The 16,815-nt window shown below is 61.6% G+C and overlaps 2 protein-coding genes across 5 annotated transcripts; one reads left to right on the forward strand and one right to left on the reverse strand.

The window, feature by feature from the left end:
* Positions 1-247: 247 nt before the first annotated feature.
* TMEM276 (transmembrane protein 276) lies at positions 248-3,945 on the reverse strand. 2 transcript variants are annotated; one of them, XM_074943704.1, is made up of 3 exons: positions 3,864-3,945; positions 3,186-3,297; positions 248-2,369 (listed from the first exon to the last, which is right to left on the reverse strand). In XM_074943704.1, the coding sequence occupies exons 2-3, from the start codon at positions 3,273-3,275 to the stop codon at positions 1,866-1,868; spliced, it is 594 nt and encodes a 197-aa protein (XP_074799805.1). In that variant the 5' UTR covers positions 3,276-3,297; positions 3,864-3,945; the 3' UTR covers positions 248-1,865. The 2 variants fall into 2 exon arrangements, with proteins under 2 accessions (XP_074799805.1, XP_074799806.1); XM_074943705.1 differs by lacking the exon at positions 3,864-3,945 and having other exon boundaries at positions 3,186-3,402.
* A 743-nt stretch (positions 3,946-4,688) lies between these two features.
* Positions 4,689-14,961, forward strand: LOC141982026 (putative flap endonuclease 1 homolog). Of its 3 annotated transcripts, none has more exons than XM_074943695.1 (11): positions 4,689-5,401; positions 6,828-6,918; positions 7,413-7,515; positions 7,934-7,979; positions 8,289-8,374; positions 8,834-8,970; positions 10,778-10,838; positions 12,325-12,456; positions 13,016-13,167; positions 13,925-14,078; positions 14,578-14,960. In XM_074943695.1, exons 2-11 carry the CDS (start codon positions 6,881-6,883, stop codon positions 14,677-14,679), a joined length of 1,011 nt encoding a protein of 336 aa, XP_074799796.1. In that variant the 5' UTR covers positions 4,689-5,401; positions 6,828-6,880; the 3' UTR covers positions 14,680-14,960. The 3 variants fall into 3 exon arrangements, with proteins under 3 accessions (XP_074799796.1, XP_074799794.1, XP_074799795.1); XM_074943693.1 differs by lacking the exon at positions 4,689-5,401 and adding an exon at positions 6,262-6,475 and having other exon boundaries at positions 14,578-14,961; XM_074943694.1 differs by lacking the exon at positions 4,689-5,401 and adding an exon at positions 6,270-6,475 and having other exon boundaries at positions 14,429-14,658.
* Positions 14,962-16,815: the final 1,854 nt, after the last annotated feature.

A 16,815-nucleotide genomic window follows, 5' to 3' on the forward strand; every position in this document is an offset into this window, starting at 1 on the left:
GGGGCCTGTCAGGAGACAGGGGTGTGGACAGGGGTCGGGGGGGCAGTCAGGGGACAGGGGGGTCTGGATAGGGTGTGGGGTCCCAGGGGAGCAGTTGGGGTAGGGGGCAGTCAGGGGACAAGGAGCCAGGGGGTTGGATGGGTCAGGGGTTCTGAGGAGGGCAGTCAGGGGGCGGGAAGTGGGAGGGGGCGGATAGGGGGCGGGGGCCAGGCTCTTTGGGGAGGCACAGCCTTTCCTATCCGGCCCTCCATAACGTTTCGCAATCCTGATGTGGCCCTCGGGCCAAAAAGTTTGCCCACCCCGGTCTAATTGCACAGTGAGTATCCCAGTGGCTGGGAAAAGCCATGCCAGGGTACAAGTGAGACCCTCTATACCAGCATCAGCTACAACCATAGATACCCAAACACTGGGGGCCCAGTCAGAGCATTAATACGGGTAAGAAACTCAAATATGCTTGTGGGGGTTCCCCCAGCTGCTCTTCCACACCCTGAATGGATGGTCTCTGCAAACAGAAGCCAAGCTGGAGAGCAAAACATTGCCCTGTGTGTGTGTGGGGCGGTGGGGAGAGGGGGGCAGCAGGGGGAGAGCTTTCCCGGGTGTTAAGAGGGACATTCAAGAAGATTTCAGCAGCCTGGTTTGAAACCGTCTTATAGGGTCTCCAAGGAGGACTTGGCTTTGCCAAGTGTTGGAGGAGAAGCAAGTGAACACAGCACAGCAGCCAGGCCAGCTTCCTTATGAGGGTGCACTCTTGGGTTACACTTGTGGTGTGTGTCTATCCAGAGAGCTACAGCCATGCAGTGCTCCCTCCAGCAATCACCCAGGAGACAGAGACAGCCAGCGTGCTCGTGCGACTCCATGGGGACACATGCACCGGGTGGAAAACGCTTTATTTCATCTGGTCTCACTTTTTTATTTTCCCTTTCAAGTGAAGAAATTAAATGTAAAAAAACCAGCTAGTACTCAAGGCTTTACAAGCATAATAGCCAGGACATTCAAGGGTGCAGTTCCCAAGGCAATCAGAACTATATGACAGCAAGTTATCATGGGACATCCAAGACACTACAGGCCACTGGTAGCACTTACAGCACTTCGATGGTGAAAAGTGCCAAGGGCTCAATAACAACATTATTCTTGCAGAGGGGTTGAGTTAATACTGGGGCGGGAAAAAAACTGGAGTTCCCTGAATTTAATACCCGTAAATTCACAAGAGTCTGTTAATGCCTGGAATGAAATTAAGCAAAAGTAAATGTAGACTGGTTGGCAGGAACAATACCCTGAGCTCCATCTGCTTAAGGAATGGGCTCCCAAGGGAAGTGCTGGAGACGTGGGACCAGGCACTCTCTCAGTCTGCAACAGTATCATGCAATGGTCTGCTGGGAAATGGACTGGCAGGTCCTTTCTGTCACCAGTTCCCTTGAGCCTATGATGGAACATCCAGCCTCTTCCCTGGGCGGCCTGTAACTCCTCCTGGAAGGCTGGGGGTATTGAACCAACCGGCTTCCAAGAGGGCTCCATAGTCACCCTGCCTCTTCTCCCCACCCTAGAGACCAAAGAAGAAATTCAAAGCAGTTTGGAGCAGCAGTTGGGTGTATTTCTGCCCTATCGGGGCCCATTCCAGGAAACAGCAGCAAACAGGACAGCTCCGACCTTTGGTATCCTCCTCTCATCCGGCATCAATCAGTTACCCAAGAGACAAGCTGCTGCTGCGACTTACCTGGAGCCTGAGGGCTGCACCCAGTGCACTAATGTAGATCAGACAGCGGCCGTAAACATGAAGGTTAACTCTACAGTCCAAGGGCCCAGGTCACTTTGCATTGAGAATTGAGAACCACACTGAGAACGCCACAGGTCAGTCCTACATAAAATCAATCCAGGTCAAGGTGCTGTGTCCGTAAGGCCCATTGAAATGCTAAATTTCCTGCTGCCAGGAGACAGCTGAGGATGGCTTCCTTCCTCAGCGCGAGCAGTCTCTCCACCTTCACCCCAGACAGGAGGCCAGCTGTGCTCAACACCAGGCTGCCCAGTATCCCATAGAAATTCATGGTGAAAATGGAAAGGATGAGGATGGTGATGGAGGCCACCACAGTGACAGACTGGGCAACCATGGCCCTGCCCTCTTCAGTGAGGTACTCCAAGCCCGTGGCCAGCAGCAGGGCTCCTCCCAGGAGAATGTTGGCAGTGGAGTGGTCGCCGTTCAGCCAGTGGAATCCAAAAGCCAGCAAAGGGAGGCCAATGACGGTGGAGACCCAGGTACCAGACTGGGAATCTGCTGCCAAGGTAAGCCCAAGAGGTGTCCAGAAGAAGCCAACTGCTCCCACAAGTGCTGCCAGGGCCTGGAGGAGAAACCCTGCCGCAGCCCCGCGATTTATCTACAAACACACAGAGGCAAGCAATGAGCCGCAGGCCACGATCACAGGGAACTCAGCAGAACAGACACAAAGAAATAGCTTGGACACCCAGGGTAACAGCCTGAGGATCCATGCTCCCTGACTGGTACCCAGAGTTGCATCACGCTGTCAGCGGGAGTCCACCCTTCACGAGCTCTGCTGCTTCCTTCACACATGGCTCCTCACAAAGGCCCATTAAGAAAAAAGTCTTTGCTTGTGTTCCTTCCTACCTGTAGTGCGACTGTGAAACCCCTTTTGTTCCACTGACAACTGCCCACCCCCAAAGCAGATTCCCCAGCCCCAGAGACACTGACACCGCCTCCTGCGCTCACAAACACACTCATCCTTCCCCCAGCTTCTGCCAAAAAATCATCTGGAGCTGGTGAAGCAGGTATGCTGCCAAGAAACCAAAGACTCATCTGGTAGACCAGAGCACGCTGAACTCGGGCCCCAGGCCTCCTTTTCAGACTCTTGACACCTGTAAGCATTAAACTAACTTTCAATCGAGTGCTGCGGGAAGAAACCTGGTAAGTTATCCTTGGGCCTGAAAATCTGTTGGTCCAGTAAACACGGGGGCAGCCAGAAGTGAATGAGGGACAACGCAGATGGCCTTTCGCTAGGCCACAGTGCTAGAGCGCAGTGCGCTGATTTGTTCTCTGCCTTGAAAGTTTCCTTTAACAAGACCTGTCTCCTTCAGGTGGGAGAACAGGAGCAGCTGCGCCCAGCTGCCACCTGGACAGGTCCACGGTCAGAGGGGCACATTCGCCCGTCCCTGAGCCCTGCGGCCATCGCTCTCACCTGGAAGGTGCGGACAGCTGAGCACAGACACACGGCGCACAGCCCCAGGCTGGGCAGAGCCGTGCTCCACTCAGCAGGCCGGCCAGCCATGGGGGCAGAGGCCTTATCCAGCCTGAAAGGGAGAGGAGAGAGCAGGTCACTGGGGGCTCGCAGGCAGCCTCCCTCCAGCGGCTGAGCAGTGCCGGGCTCCGGCGTCTGAGCCCCAGCTCCAGCTGCCCAGACAGGACACGGCTGCGGAGTTCACACAGCAGAGCAACTGCCTGGGCCGGGGCAGAGCCCCCAGCTGGGAAACCCGCCTAGGGAGCGAGAACTCCACGGCCATTTCCCCGCCGCCGCACGCGCTCCCGGGCCGGCGCCCCCCCCCTCCGGGCGCCCCCCCCGCCCCGCAGGCGCTCCCGCGCCGGCGCCCCCCCCCGCCGGGCGCCCCCCCCGCCCCGCAGGCGCTCCCGGGCCGGCGCGCCCCCCCTCCGGGCGCTCCCGGGCCGGCGCCCCCCCCGCCCCGCAGGCGCTCCCGCGCCGGCGCCCCCCCGCTCCGGGCGCCCCCCCCGCCCCGCAGGCGCTCCCGGGCCGGCGCCCCCTCCCCTCCGGCCCCCCCCCGCACGCGCTCCTGCGCCGGCGCCCCTCCCCCGACCCCCAGAGTGCCCCCCCCCGCACGGCCACCGGCCGCTCCGCGCTCACCGGCCCCCCACCGCACTTCCGGCAACAGGCGGGCGCCCGGGCGAGCGAGTCCTGGGCTAGAGCGGCGCACAGGGAGTCACCCGAGAGAGGCGCCGAGACGCCCAGGACTCAGGAGAGGGCGCGCTCCGTGCCCGGACACAGGCAGCGCTGCCTTGGCGCCCCCTGCTGGCACGGAGGAGTCATCGCAGTCCATCGGCTCGCAGGGACCCAGGGCGGCCTCAGCCGGGGCACGAGGCGGGGGTGGCTGGGACCCGCCGTGCGCGCAGCGGGGGGCGCAGAAGGGAGCCGCCAGGCCCGGGGTGCAGGGCAGCGGGGCACGTATCCCACTGCCCCTCTGGGCTGGGCTGTCTGGCCAGCGCCTGGGGCTCAGCGGGCAGAGACTGGAACCCCTCACCCAGCTTGGCATCCCGGCTGCTTATACATTGTGCTAGTAAATCCATCCCCATGGGCCAGGCCGTGCCACCCCTCCCCGGGCACTGAGCGCCCCCAGCCTCGGGGTCCCCGTGGGCCAGGCCGCGCCACCCCTCCCCGGGCACTGAGCGCCCCCAGCCTCGGGGTCCCCGTGGGCCAGGCCGCGCCACCCCTCCCCGGGCACTGAGCGCCCCCAGCCTCGGGGTCCCCGTGGGCCAGGCCGCGCCACCCCTCCCCGGGCACTGAGCGCCCCCAGCCTCGGGGTCCCCGTGGGCCAGGCCGTGCCACCCCTCACCGGGCACTGAGCGCCCCCAGCCTCGGGGTCCCCGTGGGCCAGGCCGCGCCACCCCTCCCCGGGCACTGAGCGCCCCCAGCCTCGGGGTCCCCGTGGGCCAGGTCGTGCCACCCCTCACCGGGCACGGAGTGCTTGCAGCCTCGGGGTCCCCATGGGCCGTGCCATGCCACCCCTTCCTGGGTACTGAGTGCCCCCAGCCTGAGGGTCCTTATGAGCCATGCTGCACCTCCCCTCCCCTGGCACTGTGTGGCCATGGTCTCAGGGTTACTCTGACCCAGGAACAGGCAGAGGGCATAAGGACTGTGTAAGGGTTCACAGGGATCCTCTGGGTCAGCTATATGCATAATACTGTGTCAAAAGGTGGCATATGAAGTCTCTACCAATAGTCAGCCATGCACTGGTTGTTATGATCATTGCAAGATGTAGGTAGGATGATATTTCAGGAGCTAGGGAGCTAGACCGCACACTGTATTCCTAAGGTCTGGGAGTTGCAGAGGTCACCAGACTGTGAGAAACACGCTCCCAGCAGCAGGAGGGAAGGGACTTGTCTCTCTGCATCAACTGTCTCACAACGGAGACCCATCTGCAGCCTGAGCCACATGCTGGTCAAGGGTTTGGAAAATCAACAGGAAAGGAGAACACAGGAAAACCCACTGGTTAGGGGGTGTCATTCAAACAATGGATTGGAGGGCCTAACTCCGGGTGAAGAGACACCTGGGATGCGTCACCGAGGAGGTAAGCTGCCAGCTGCGCCTTGTCCACAGATGGACGATCACAACCAGGCCTGGCTGTTCCACACTGGGAAGACTTTGGGTGAGCGTCGCTCCAGAAGGTAAGAAGGTATCTGCTCAGCCAGCCTAGGGTTTAGAAGGTGCTTTGTAGTTGGATTTTGTCTGTGACCATTGGTTTCCAGCACTTCTGCTTGGGGTTACCTGCACCTGGGAACCGTGTGACATGAATGTTGACTGGTGTCGCTATATCCATATCTCCGCGCTCGGACTCACCCAGAGCCTGATCTGGGACTGGGACACTGGGGAGCATCGGCTCTGAGTGTCCAGTGGGCCAGGAGCCGCACAGAGGGGTCAGGCGATTGCCAACCTGCAGAGAGAGCCGGGCCTGGCGGGCAGACACGGACCTGACCCCTGCCCGCCAGAGACAAGACTCCCACACGCCAGGTACCCCCTGGGCATCACCGTCCGCATGGGCCAGGCCACTCCTCGGGCACTGAGCGTCTGCTGCCTCGGGGTCCCCATGGGCCAGTCCCCGCCTTGGGGGGCATCAAGCACCCCTCAGCCTTAGGCTCGCCCGGGCAATCAGAGCTGGAAAAGCCTCTTTGCTCCCGGGTAGCCTCCCACCGCCCATCCCTGCGCGTCTTGCTGCTGGGATCTGTCTGCCCAGGCTCCGACCTGCGCTGCCCCACCTCCCTCCCCGCCCGAGCTGCTGCCCCGCCCCGCTCCTTCCTTCCGGCCCGGCCCGGCCCGGCTCCCCCTGCGCTCCGGCCCCGCACCTCCCGGCCCGGCCCGGCCCGGCCCGGCCCCGAACTCCCAGCCCGGCGGCTGCCGCGCCGGTTCCGCGCCGGGGGCTGGCGCTGCCCGTGGTTCCTCGCGCGCAGCCCCGGCTCTGGGCCCGGGCCGCGCTGCCCCTCGGTCTGGTCCCTGCTCTGATCTCCGCTGCGTGCCTGGAGCCTGCCCGGTGTGTGTCCCCTGTTCTGGGGAGTGTCTGCCCCCTGCTTCTCCGTGCCCAGCCCGCGGGACACTCTTTATCCCCCCCCCGTGGCCCCCCCCTTCTGTGCCCAGCCCCTGTAGAGATTCCCAGATCGTGCCCATGGGCATCATCAGGTTGGCAGATGTGATTAAGGAGGAGGCTGCGGAGGCTGTGAGCTCGTTCCCTCTGCAACAGTATCGAGGTGAGCACCCCCCAGCTCTTCCCAAGCCTGGGGCACGACTCCTCCTGCTGCCCCCCGGCGGGAGGGGACCGCACAAGCGGGCAGGGGCCAGGGGGCAGGTGGGGATTCAGAGCGAAGAGGAGGGTGGGAGAGGTTGAGATCGCCTGGGAATGGTGGGGGTAGCGGCTGGGGACACCCCAGGGAATTGGGAGGGGGGTGAATGGGGAAGCAGCCCTGGGGGGTGGCATGGAGGATGAGGAGTAAGAGTCCCCAGGCAGGCAGTTCCAGAGCAGCCAGCCCTTTAGGACAGGATGGGGCGGAGGTTATGCCCGTTCCTGGGGGAATAACCCGGCTGTTGCCTTGGGCTTCCCAGACCGCGTCATAGCCCTGGACGCATCCATTGCCATTTACCAGTTCCGCACGGCCATGCCGAAGATCTTCAACCGCAACGGGGAGAACATCAGGTGAGTGGCCCGTACCCCAGCAGTGCCCGGCTTCCCCAGGGCTGCTTCCTGCTCCCAGAGCCCCTAGGCAGCACCAGCTCCGTGGTGTCACACACCCAGTGCCTGGCCAGTGGGGGTCGCCTTGTGAGCTCACTCACCCGGTGACGTGCCATGCCAGGGGCCCAGCGGAGGACAGTTCAATGGCCTAATGGCTTGTCTGCAGGATTCGGAGACAGGAGCCCCTGGAGCCTGCCCTCAGCCCTGCCACAGACTTCCTGGGTGGCTTTGAGCAGCCCCCATCCCCTGCCTGTGCCTCCGTGCGTGGGGATAAGGGTGCTGACACCCTCACATTGAAGCTGGGCAGCCATATCGTTCCGGGCCTGCACCTGTGCGGGTGTGTGACGCTAGATGGGCTTCCCCCGTTCTGTCAGAGCGGCTCCCGCTGCTGGGCTCTCCGTTCCGCGTGGCGCACGCGTCGTGGTGCAAGCCGCAGGCTGCCCGGCTTTTGGTCTCAGTTACTTGCAGGGGCTGTTTTACCGGACGCTGCATCTCCTGGAAAATGGCATCAAACCGGTGTTTGTGTTTGACGGGCGGCCCCCTGACCTCAAACGGCCACTGGTTGGTATCAGAAGCGTTCTGGGACGTTTGTTAATGGCGCAGGGTGGGCTGTGCCTTTAAGGGCTGAGCTTCCCGGGTAGAGAGTCCAGGCGGGGAGCTCTTGTTGTTAGGTCACTTACATGCAGGAGTAGCCCCAGGTGCAGTATTGTAAGGCAGAGCTCTTGTGAGCACTGTGTGATCCCTGAACACGGCAGAGGGGACAGAACATGCAGCAATGGGGTCGGGGCGGGGGTGGGGATACACAGCTGATCATTCTCAGTCCCAGCCAGCAGGGGGCGCTGCAGCAGTTGGGACAGGGGCCGGGGGGGCTATGCCGAGGTTCTCTGTCCCAGGCGGGGGGACGATGCAGGGCCTGGGGTGAGAAGGGAATAGGACGTCTCTGTGCGCAGATCATTGTAACAGATTCCTTTCCTTGCAGTTGGCCAGGCGGGCAGAGGCTGCCAGGGCTAGGAGAGACGCTTCAGGTAAATGCCCAAGCCTGTGGGATTCTGCTGTGCCGCATTGCAAAGCAGCTGGGGGTCCGTGGCTCGCCTCATCTGCCCTGCCCCAACAGGGCCCTCCCCTGCCTCGCAGAGAGCTCCCTGGGCTCTGGCAGTGGTAGTCAGTGGCCCCTATCCGGGTGGCAAGCCTAGTTTCAGGGCCTTCGCTGTCCAGGCCTGGGTTCCGGCTTGAACATGCAGCTCCTGTATGCAACAGCAGGGGGCACTGTAACTGGGAACGCGGGTCCCTGCTGCATCAGGAACCCCTGACCCACATTCCTCTGCTGGTTACAGAGTCCCGTCTGGCTGAAAACCTGCAGCGGCCCCTGAAGCAGGATTGTGAGACCCTGCTGAGCTACCTGGGTGTGCCATGTGTGCAGGTAACTTGGAGTGGGACAGCATGGGGTCGGGTCCTGTGGCAGAGGGGCCAGCCCGTGGGTCACTGGGGCAGCTGTCTGTGCTCCCCAGGAGAAGGGGAGAGGCCCTGTGCTTGGGCGAAGCCGGTTGCTTTGGCTGCAGTTTCTTGCTCTGCAGCGGTGGCCCAGGTGGCTCTGCTGGCCAGAGGGTCCATGGCTGAGTGTGACAGAGCCGCAGGGTATCGCTGGTGGAGACGGGGGCTGTTTATCTAGGGCCTACACAAAGTGCTCTGGGAGGGACATGGACCCTTGACAGAAGCAAGCCAGTTGCTGTGATGTAAAGGAAGCAGTGAAAGCTGGTCTGAGCGGGGACTGGGGAGGAGGGGCCGTGTGCCGCCGGCAGGTCCCGTTCGGGGGATGGCCCAAGGAGGGCGCTGTCCCCACGGGGATGCTAGCAGAGCCGCTCTCTGTACCTGTGCACAGGCTCCAGCTGAGGCAGAAGCCACCTGCGCAGCTCTGGTGAAGTCTGGCAAGGTTTGGTGCACGGCCACGGAGGACATGGACGCGCTGCCTTTCGGGAGCCTCCGCCTGGTCCGCCACCTGAGCGCCAAGAAAAGCTGGTGAGTGGCAGGGGCCTTGGCCACGCTGAGCCCTTGGCGGGTCTGAGCCCTGCTGGGGGACATGGTAGAGGAGAGAGGGGGATCCAGGAGCTGCTGGCACCTGGGAACCCCGGGGAAGTTCCAGAGGCCTGGCATAAAGCTCATGTGCCAGGATTTTAAAGGGATAAACAGGGTGACCAGGGTAATTATAGGCTGTCAGCCTGACGTCGATCCTGGGCAAGGTAACGGAGCAGCTGAGAGGGGACTCAGTTAATAAAGAACGAGAAGGTGATCTCAATAATGCCAATCCGTGTGGGTTTGCGGAAAATAGACCCTGTCAAACTCACTCAGTCTCTTTTCTGACGAGATGACAAGTCTGGCTGATAACGGTGATAGTGTTGGCGTAACGGACTTAGACTCCTGGAAGGCGTTTGACCTCGTCCTGCATGTCGTTTTGATGAAGAAACTAGAACAATATAAAATTAACCTGGCCCACAGATTAAAAACTAGCCAAGTGATAGGTCTTAAAATGTAACTGAAACCAGGGAATCCCCACTGAGCCGGTGTTCGTAGTAAGAACGCACAGGGATCGGTTCTTGGCCCTACACTATTTAACATGTTTATCAGTGACCTGGAGGAAACCATAAAACCATCACTGACAAAGTTTGCAGATGACACAATGATTGGGGGAGTGGGAAATAACAAAGAGAACTGGTCATTGACACAGAGCGATCTGGATCGCTTGGTAAGCTGGGCACAAGCAAACAATACGACCAGATGTAAAGTCATTCATCTGGGACCAAAGTCTGTCGGCCATACTTACTGGATGGGGGACCCTATCCTGGGAAGCAGCGACTCTGGAAAAGATTTGGGGGTCGTGGTGGATAACCAGCTGAACGTGAGCTCCCAGTGCGACACTGTGGCCAAAAGGGCGAATGTGATCCTGGGAGGTATACACGGGAATCTCCAGGAGGAGCAAAGAGGTTATTTCACCTCTGTATGTGGCCCTGGTGCAAGGGCTGCTGGGATCCTGGGCCCAGTTCTGGTGCCCACAATTTGAAAAGGATGGTGATAAATTGCAGAGGGTTAAGAGAAGAGCCCTGAGAATGATTAAAGGATTAGAAAACATATTTTATAGAGAGAGATTCCAGGAGCTCCATCTATTTACCTTACCAAAGAGCAGGTGAAGGGGTGACTTGATCACAGTCTATAAGTATCTCCGTGGGAACAGAGATTTGACAGAGGGTTTGTCAGTTCAGCAGACTAAAGTCTAACATGATCCAATGGCTGGAGGTTGAAACTAGACAAATTCAGACTGGAAATAAGGGGCAGATTTTTAACAGTGAGGGTTAAAACCATTAACCCCAGAGCAACATCCCAAGGCTGTGGTGGATTTTCTCTCACTGGCCGTTTTTAAATCTAAGAGATCTGCTCTGGGTCAAACAGGAGTTGTTTGGGGGCAGGGCTCTGGCCTGTGTTACACAGGGGGTCAGACTGGATGATCACAATGGTCCCTTCTGGCCTGAGAATCTCGGAATCTGTGGAAGAGGAAGTGAGGAGTGGGTGGTGGGGGAGCCGGAAAGGTGCACACCCAGCAGAGGGGAGGTGCTGGGGGCTGGACAGGTGTAGACGGGAGGCTGGAGCCTGCACTCAGGTTATGGCCTTGGGCAGCAAGAACAGCGTAGGCTCCCACTGGCTGGCCACGCCAGGTTTGTGCCGCAGGGGATGGCTGCGCGGCTCTGGGGGGTGCCGTAGGGTAAGGCGGACAGGAATGGGGGCTTGGCAGGGGAGGGTGCCCCAGCCTCACGCTGCCCTCTGTCTCTTGCAGTGAAGTGGAAGAGTTTTCCTTGCCTGCCATTCTGCAGAAGCTGGGGATGACTCAGGAGCAGGTGGGGATGGATTGATGGGTTTTGTTGTGTGGTGGTACCACTGTGGGGCCCCCGCGGTGGAGCAGAACCCCCTGCGCTCGGTGCTGCCCGGACACAGAACAAAGAGACAGGCCCCGCCCAGAGCTGAGAATCCGAGGACAGGAGGCAGCGGGTAGATGCAGACAGACCGACGGGCAGCCCAAGGGAAGAGGGAGACGACGCTGGCCAGCAGGATTGTCTCATCGTTCCCTTGGGCTGCCCGTCAGTCTGGTGCATGTTGAGCAGGTGAGGCTATGCTGGGACGGGGAGGGACCGTGCTGGTGAGGAGTGTCACGCTGCCTGCCGTGACCCCAGGGCGTGTGTGCCAGCCTCAGGGCAGAGTGCTGGGAACCCGGCACCAACCCCCCATTGGCTGTGAGCTCTGTATTCGATTTCACCAACCAGTTACCAGGTGTGAGCTCCTCAGACCCTACAACAGCCTAACCTAGGAGTCACAGCCAGGCCCTGTGGGCTCCCCCATCTGTCCTGCCACCCAGGGGAGCTGCCTGTGTGATAGCTGGGCCCTTACCCCAAAGATACGGCAATAGTCAGGTTACTCCCTGTCCCAAAGGACCCATCACTCACCCCAGGTCAGTTGCACCTTAGCTCTCACACCAAAGCCCACGCTTGGTAGCCAGTCCTATAATAAACTGTCTAAAGCTTTATTAACCAGGAAAAGGAAACAGGAGAGTTATTGACAAGGTTAAACAGGGAACCATAGATACACACCCGAGTTACAGTCACAAGTTTCAAAAGGGAATAGAAGCATCTGTCACATGCAAGCTCCAAACGTCCTTTAGGGCTGACCTAGGCTGAGCACTGGGGATCTCTTGCTTCTGCCTAGAAACCTGCCCCTCCAGAGTCCAAGCAGAGTAGAGAGAATCATTTCCTTCTGTCTGGGGGTTTTATCCCCCTCCCGCCATGTGTTCTGAGCCACAAACTCAGCTGATGGGAGGAAACCACGTGCATGACTCAGCGGGGGTGGGGTGGAGGAAGGGGGGCACAGCAGGTGTTGATGGACCTTCCCTGTGGGGCAGGACGTAACACCTGCTGGAGCCAGCACTTCACACTAGTTAATGTCTCTCTCCTGCCTGGCGAGTTACAGGGTCACAGAGGCTCACTATCCAACCGCTCCGATAGTCCCTTGCACGAGGGGATACGGACGTGATACGTCAGATTAACGCCGGCAGCAGCTCACCACCGTTCCATACAGGCTAAACACAGTCTTCCAATGCTGACACCTGTTTGAACAATACTAACCCACAGGCGGGCCAGGCTGTGCCAGCCATGTATTTGTCAGGGTTCGGTTGAGACTTGGGGACCGTGGCATGAGCTGGCCCCTTCTCCGCCAGCCTCACCAGGGTGTGGGAGGGGTGGTCAGGGCCGGAGCAGTCGGCCACCCAGCTAACCCCTCTGGTGATGGTTGTCTTCTTCCCCCTCTCCTCGGGCCGGGCCTGTCCCGGGGCAGTTCGTGGACCTGTGCATCTTGCTGGGCTGTGATTACTGTGGGAAGATCTGGCGGCTGGGCCCCAAGAAGGCCCTCAAGCTGCTGCAGCAACACGGGACCATCGAGCAGGTTCTCCAGAACATCGACCCGCAGGTACCGGGGGCCTCGGCCTGGGCATGAGCAGCCAAGCCGTGTGCTGCCCAAGCCGGGGAGTGGGCTGGGTTTGCCGTAAAGCCGCGCTGTCGGTGGGAAGGGCCAGGAGGGGCGTGACTGCCAGCGAGAGCCAGGTAGGGGGGATGCCCGAGAAGTGGGCAAAGGAGCAGGGCTGGTTGGAGGGAACAAACCCCTTGCCCCTTGGGGGGGAACAGCAGTGACCCCCCGCCAGCCTGCGCTCCCTGGTGCAGTTGTGCGGCCCTTTGAATGAGACACAACACTGAGGCCCCTGCCCATCGACCCCATGGGCGTTAAAGACCCTGGGGCGTGAACCCTGGTGTCCTAGATCCGGTAACTGTGGATGCGGGGTTCTGCTTCACTCCCAGCCCCAACCCGGGCTGTGGTGTAGCTATGCACTGGTAACCAGCTGCTGGTCCGTCCCCAGAGGTGGGTGCATTGCAGCGGTGGGTACAGCTGTTCCTGGGTGTGGGCTCCAAAGTGCTTTGGGATCCTTTGGGGGCACAGGGCACTGCTGGCTTGTAAGCTGCTGCTATTACAGAAGCACCCGCTGCCCGCCAACTGGGACCTGGAGGGAGCTCGCAGGCTCTTCCTGCAGCCGGAGGTGGCCGACCCGGGCCAGATAACGCTGGAGTGGCATGACCCCGACCCGGAGGGGCTGGTGCAGTTCCTCGCCCGCGAGAAGCACATGAAGTCAGTGTTGCACTGTCTGGATGGGGGGCAGGCGGGATGGCCTAGCATGGGGAGGAGTCCTGTGTGTGATGAGTTCGGGGGGGTCTCAATTCATTGTGTGGCTGCCCCCAATCTGACCCCACAGCTGGCAGCCTCAGTCCTGAAGCCAGCAGCTAAATAGGCCTTGGAGACTCACCCCCTTTCTCCCGCCCACAGGGGCGATGTCTAGGGCGGGGCGGTGTGTAGACAGGGGACACGTCTCCAGTGCTCCCAGCCCAGCACCTTTCGCACCAACATGGAGCTCGCTGTGTGGCACCAGCAGACTCCCCCACCCCCTTTGGCATCGACACTCAGAGCGCCAGGGCCTCGAGTGCCCCATGCAAGTCTCCAGCGCCTGACCTGGGTCCGAGCTGGGCTCCACGGACTTGCCCGTTTTGCCTGGCCCCAGTCCCAGGGTGACTCTCGGAGCCCTGGAGAGGCTGGACACGGCCTTGTCGATGGAGCAGATTTACTGCAGCGCCCTTGAGGGACAGCGGACCCAGAGCTCGGGAAGCCCATTCAAGCCAGACCCCCTGTATCAGGGAGCTCTGGGAGCAGGCCTGGCGCTGAGCCACTTCTGCTGAGATCCTGGCACGGGGCGGGCAAGGGGGGCCACACTTAGGGGGTTCTCCTCAACCCCCCTTGGTTTCCGTTCCTCTTGCTGTGGTGCCCCCCTGGCCCAGATCCCCTCCAGGCCCTGCCCCCCCACCCCCCACGTTGACCCGAGCTCTCTTTCCAGCGAGTCGCGGGTGTGCCGGCGGCTGCAGCGGTGGCATGAGGCCCAGCCCAAGCCCAAGGAGGCCCAGCCCAAGCAGCAAGTGCCCCGGGAGGGCAGGAGGCAGCAGAAGCTGGGCGAGTTCTTCCCAGCCAGCAAACGGGCACGTCCGCCGGAGGTAAGGGGTGTGCGCGCCAGGCCCCCCGGCACTGGGCGGGCCCGAGGGATGGCGCAGGGGGTTATCCTGTGTATGGGTCGAGATCTGCAAACAGCACCAAGCAGGGTGTTCATTGTGCCAGTTGTGTGTGTGAGGAGGGGGCAGGGCCAGGGCCAGGCCTGGTGCCAGCCATCGGGGTTCCTCATGCCCTACACGGATCCCTTTGCTTCCAGTCCTGGCCCCATTGGTCCCAGCAGGGGCCTGGGCACGTATCAGTCTTAGCCGCCCTCTCTGCTGGGGGCTGCCCTTGTATCGACAGGACCCAGACAGTGAGACGAGATGGTCTGATCTCGGCCACTTTCCTTCCCCAGGTGCCCAGCCCCCGGCCCAGCAGGAAGAGACAGAAACTGCAGGCAGGGACACCCGGGAAAGCGGGCAGCCCGGAGCCGGGGAAGTGAGATGCTGGCCTTGCGCCTGCTCCCGCCACAGCACCCATACGCTGCCATCTGCTCTCCCCCAGGCCTTCTGCCAGCCACGCCCAGTGGGCAGCTGGGGCAACATGCCGGGAGCCCCGCAGCTGAACCTGATGGGCACGGACGGAACCAAATCACCTCGACTTTAATGCCCAGGTGCAGCCCATGCTCCAGCATGCAATACGGCCCAGTGAGGCACTGAATGCTGGGAGCTGCAGTCTCTGCCGGCCGCCCACTGGCACTGGCCTTAGGAGACAGCTGCATGACTTGTGGCCCAGGGTGCAAAGTGCAGAGTGTGTGTGTGTGATGAGGGGCAAGAACAACTGGCTGGACAGGTTGGTTCAGTAGCCCCCTCCTGAGAGCTCCAACAGATTTTGTGGGTCGGGATTGAGGGGCACCGGAAGAGCCGGGGGGAGCCCAGGGCTGGGATAAGGGGCTGCGGGTCGGGATTGAGGGGCGCCGGCAGAGCCGGGGGGAGCCTGGGGCTGGGTTAGGGGGCTGCGGGTTGGGATTGAGGGGCTCCGGCAGAGCCGGGGGGAGCCCGGGGCTGGGATAGGGGGCTGAGGGTCGGGATTGAGGGGCGCCGGCAGAGCCGGGGGGAGCCCGGGGCTGGGTTAGGGGGCTGCGGGTCGGGATTGAGGGGCGCCGGCAGAGCTGCGGGGAGCCCGGGGCTGGAATAGGGGGCTGCAGGTCGGGATTGAGGGGTGCTGGCAGAGCTGGGGGGAGCCCAGGGCTGGGATAGGGGGCTGCGGGTCGGGATTGAGGGGTGCTGGCAGAGCTGGGGGGAGCCCGGGGCTGGGATAGGGGGCTGCGGGTTGGGATTGAGAGGCGCCAGCAAAGCTAGGATGGGGCAGTAACACAGTCCCTGCTTGCTCTGTGCCTGGTAGCTGCAAATTGAGGCCAAAGTTGGCCGCCTTTCAGAACTCTCTCAGATTTCTGCTGCCAGGCCCAGCTCTGTGGTATCTGGGCACCAGGGGCACAGAGCCACTAAGCGACTTGCCCAAGGTCACACAGGAGGCTGCGGCAGAGTCAGGATTAGAACCCAGCTCTCCTGAGCCTCTCTCCAGTGCTTGGATCACAGGCCCGTCCTTCCTGCTGGCCTGGCCCCAGCGCCAGGGGGAGGAGGGCATTGGAGAGAGTCCGACAGGAGCTCTGTCTCTCGACTGCCTGTTTCGGGTACCCATGGGAGCAGAATGGGGATGGGGTTAAGGAAGGGAAGAATGAGGGTGAATATCAGGAGTGACTCCGTGGCTGGGAGATGGATCCGGCTGTGGGATCGTCTGCCAGGGACATTTCAAAGCAGGCCGGACTGAGGAGCATGGCCGGGGGACACAAAGAGCAGGGGAGATGTTCCGGCTCGGACTGGCGCTCCGGCTCCCAAGCCCAGGCGTCAGGTGGTATCTGATGGGGCCGGGAGCTTGCGCCCAGCTGCTGCATAGACGTGCCCGCTGCGACTCTTCCGATATGTCCGCCCTGGTCAGCCCAACGGGGCACCCGGACACCGTCTCCTGTTCTGTTCTGGGAGCTCGGCAATAAAGTCGGAGGTGATACAGTTCAGTCTGATTGTAATTGGTAAAGAGCTTCTGGCACAAGAGCTCCCGTTAGTCACAGCTGCTGAGGGTCCCAGCACTGCCACGCGAAGCTGCACCGTCTTCCTGCTCCAGAAGCTGCTGGAGAAACCGGGAGCGCCCCCCAAACCAGCTCCTGCCCCGCTCCCCACAGCGCCCCCTGCTGGGAGAGGTGGGGGCTGGAGTAGTTTTGAGCTCAGCCACCCTGCTAGCCACCCTCCCCTGCGTGAACGAGCTAGGCCCTGACCTCTGTACCTCCCTTGCTCTGAGTGTGCAGCTGGCACCAGGAGCTGGCCGGTCCCCCGGGGGATGGATGGGTCGGAGCCGGCCGGGACACACCCTGCTGAGCTCCGTTCAGGTGGACAGGAAGCTTCCCAGCTGTAGCGGAGGCAGGTCCACCCCCGCCCCCATGGGAGCTCCCCCCCAGGCCCAGCTGAGGTGGTGGCTGCTCAGAGCCAGGGGCCTTGCTCGGGAGGGAGTGTGAGGTGCTCGGCCTGCTTGCAGCGGGGAGGACGTGCCATGCGAGCCAAGGGACTTTGCCACCCCTCGCTGCAGAGTCCCAAGGGCGTGAGACTCACTATGGACCATGAGGGCTCGGGGAAAGATGTCCACTGGGGCACGAGGGGGATTGCTGCTCTCCCTGGGTGGAGCGGGCGGGGCTGAGCGGGACCCGTGCCGGCCGGCTCGCTGTGCTGTTCCCGCTGCCCCTGGCAGGAC

Source organism: Natator depressus, chromosome 2 (genome assembly GCF_965152275.1).
Source record: "Natator depressus isolate rNatDep1 chromosome 2, rNatDep2.hap1, whole genome shotgun sequence".
NCBI lineage: Eukaryota > Metazoa > Chordata > Testudines > Cheloniidae > Natator > Natator depressus.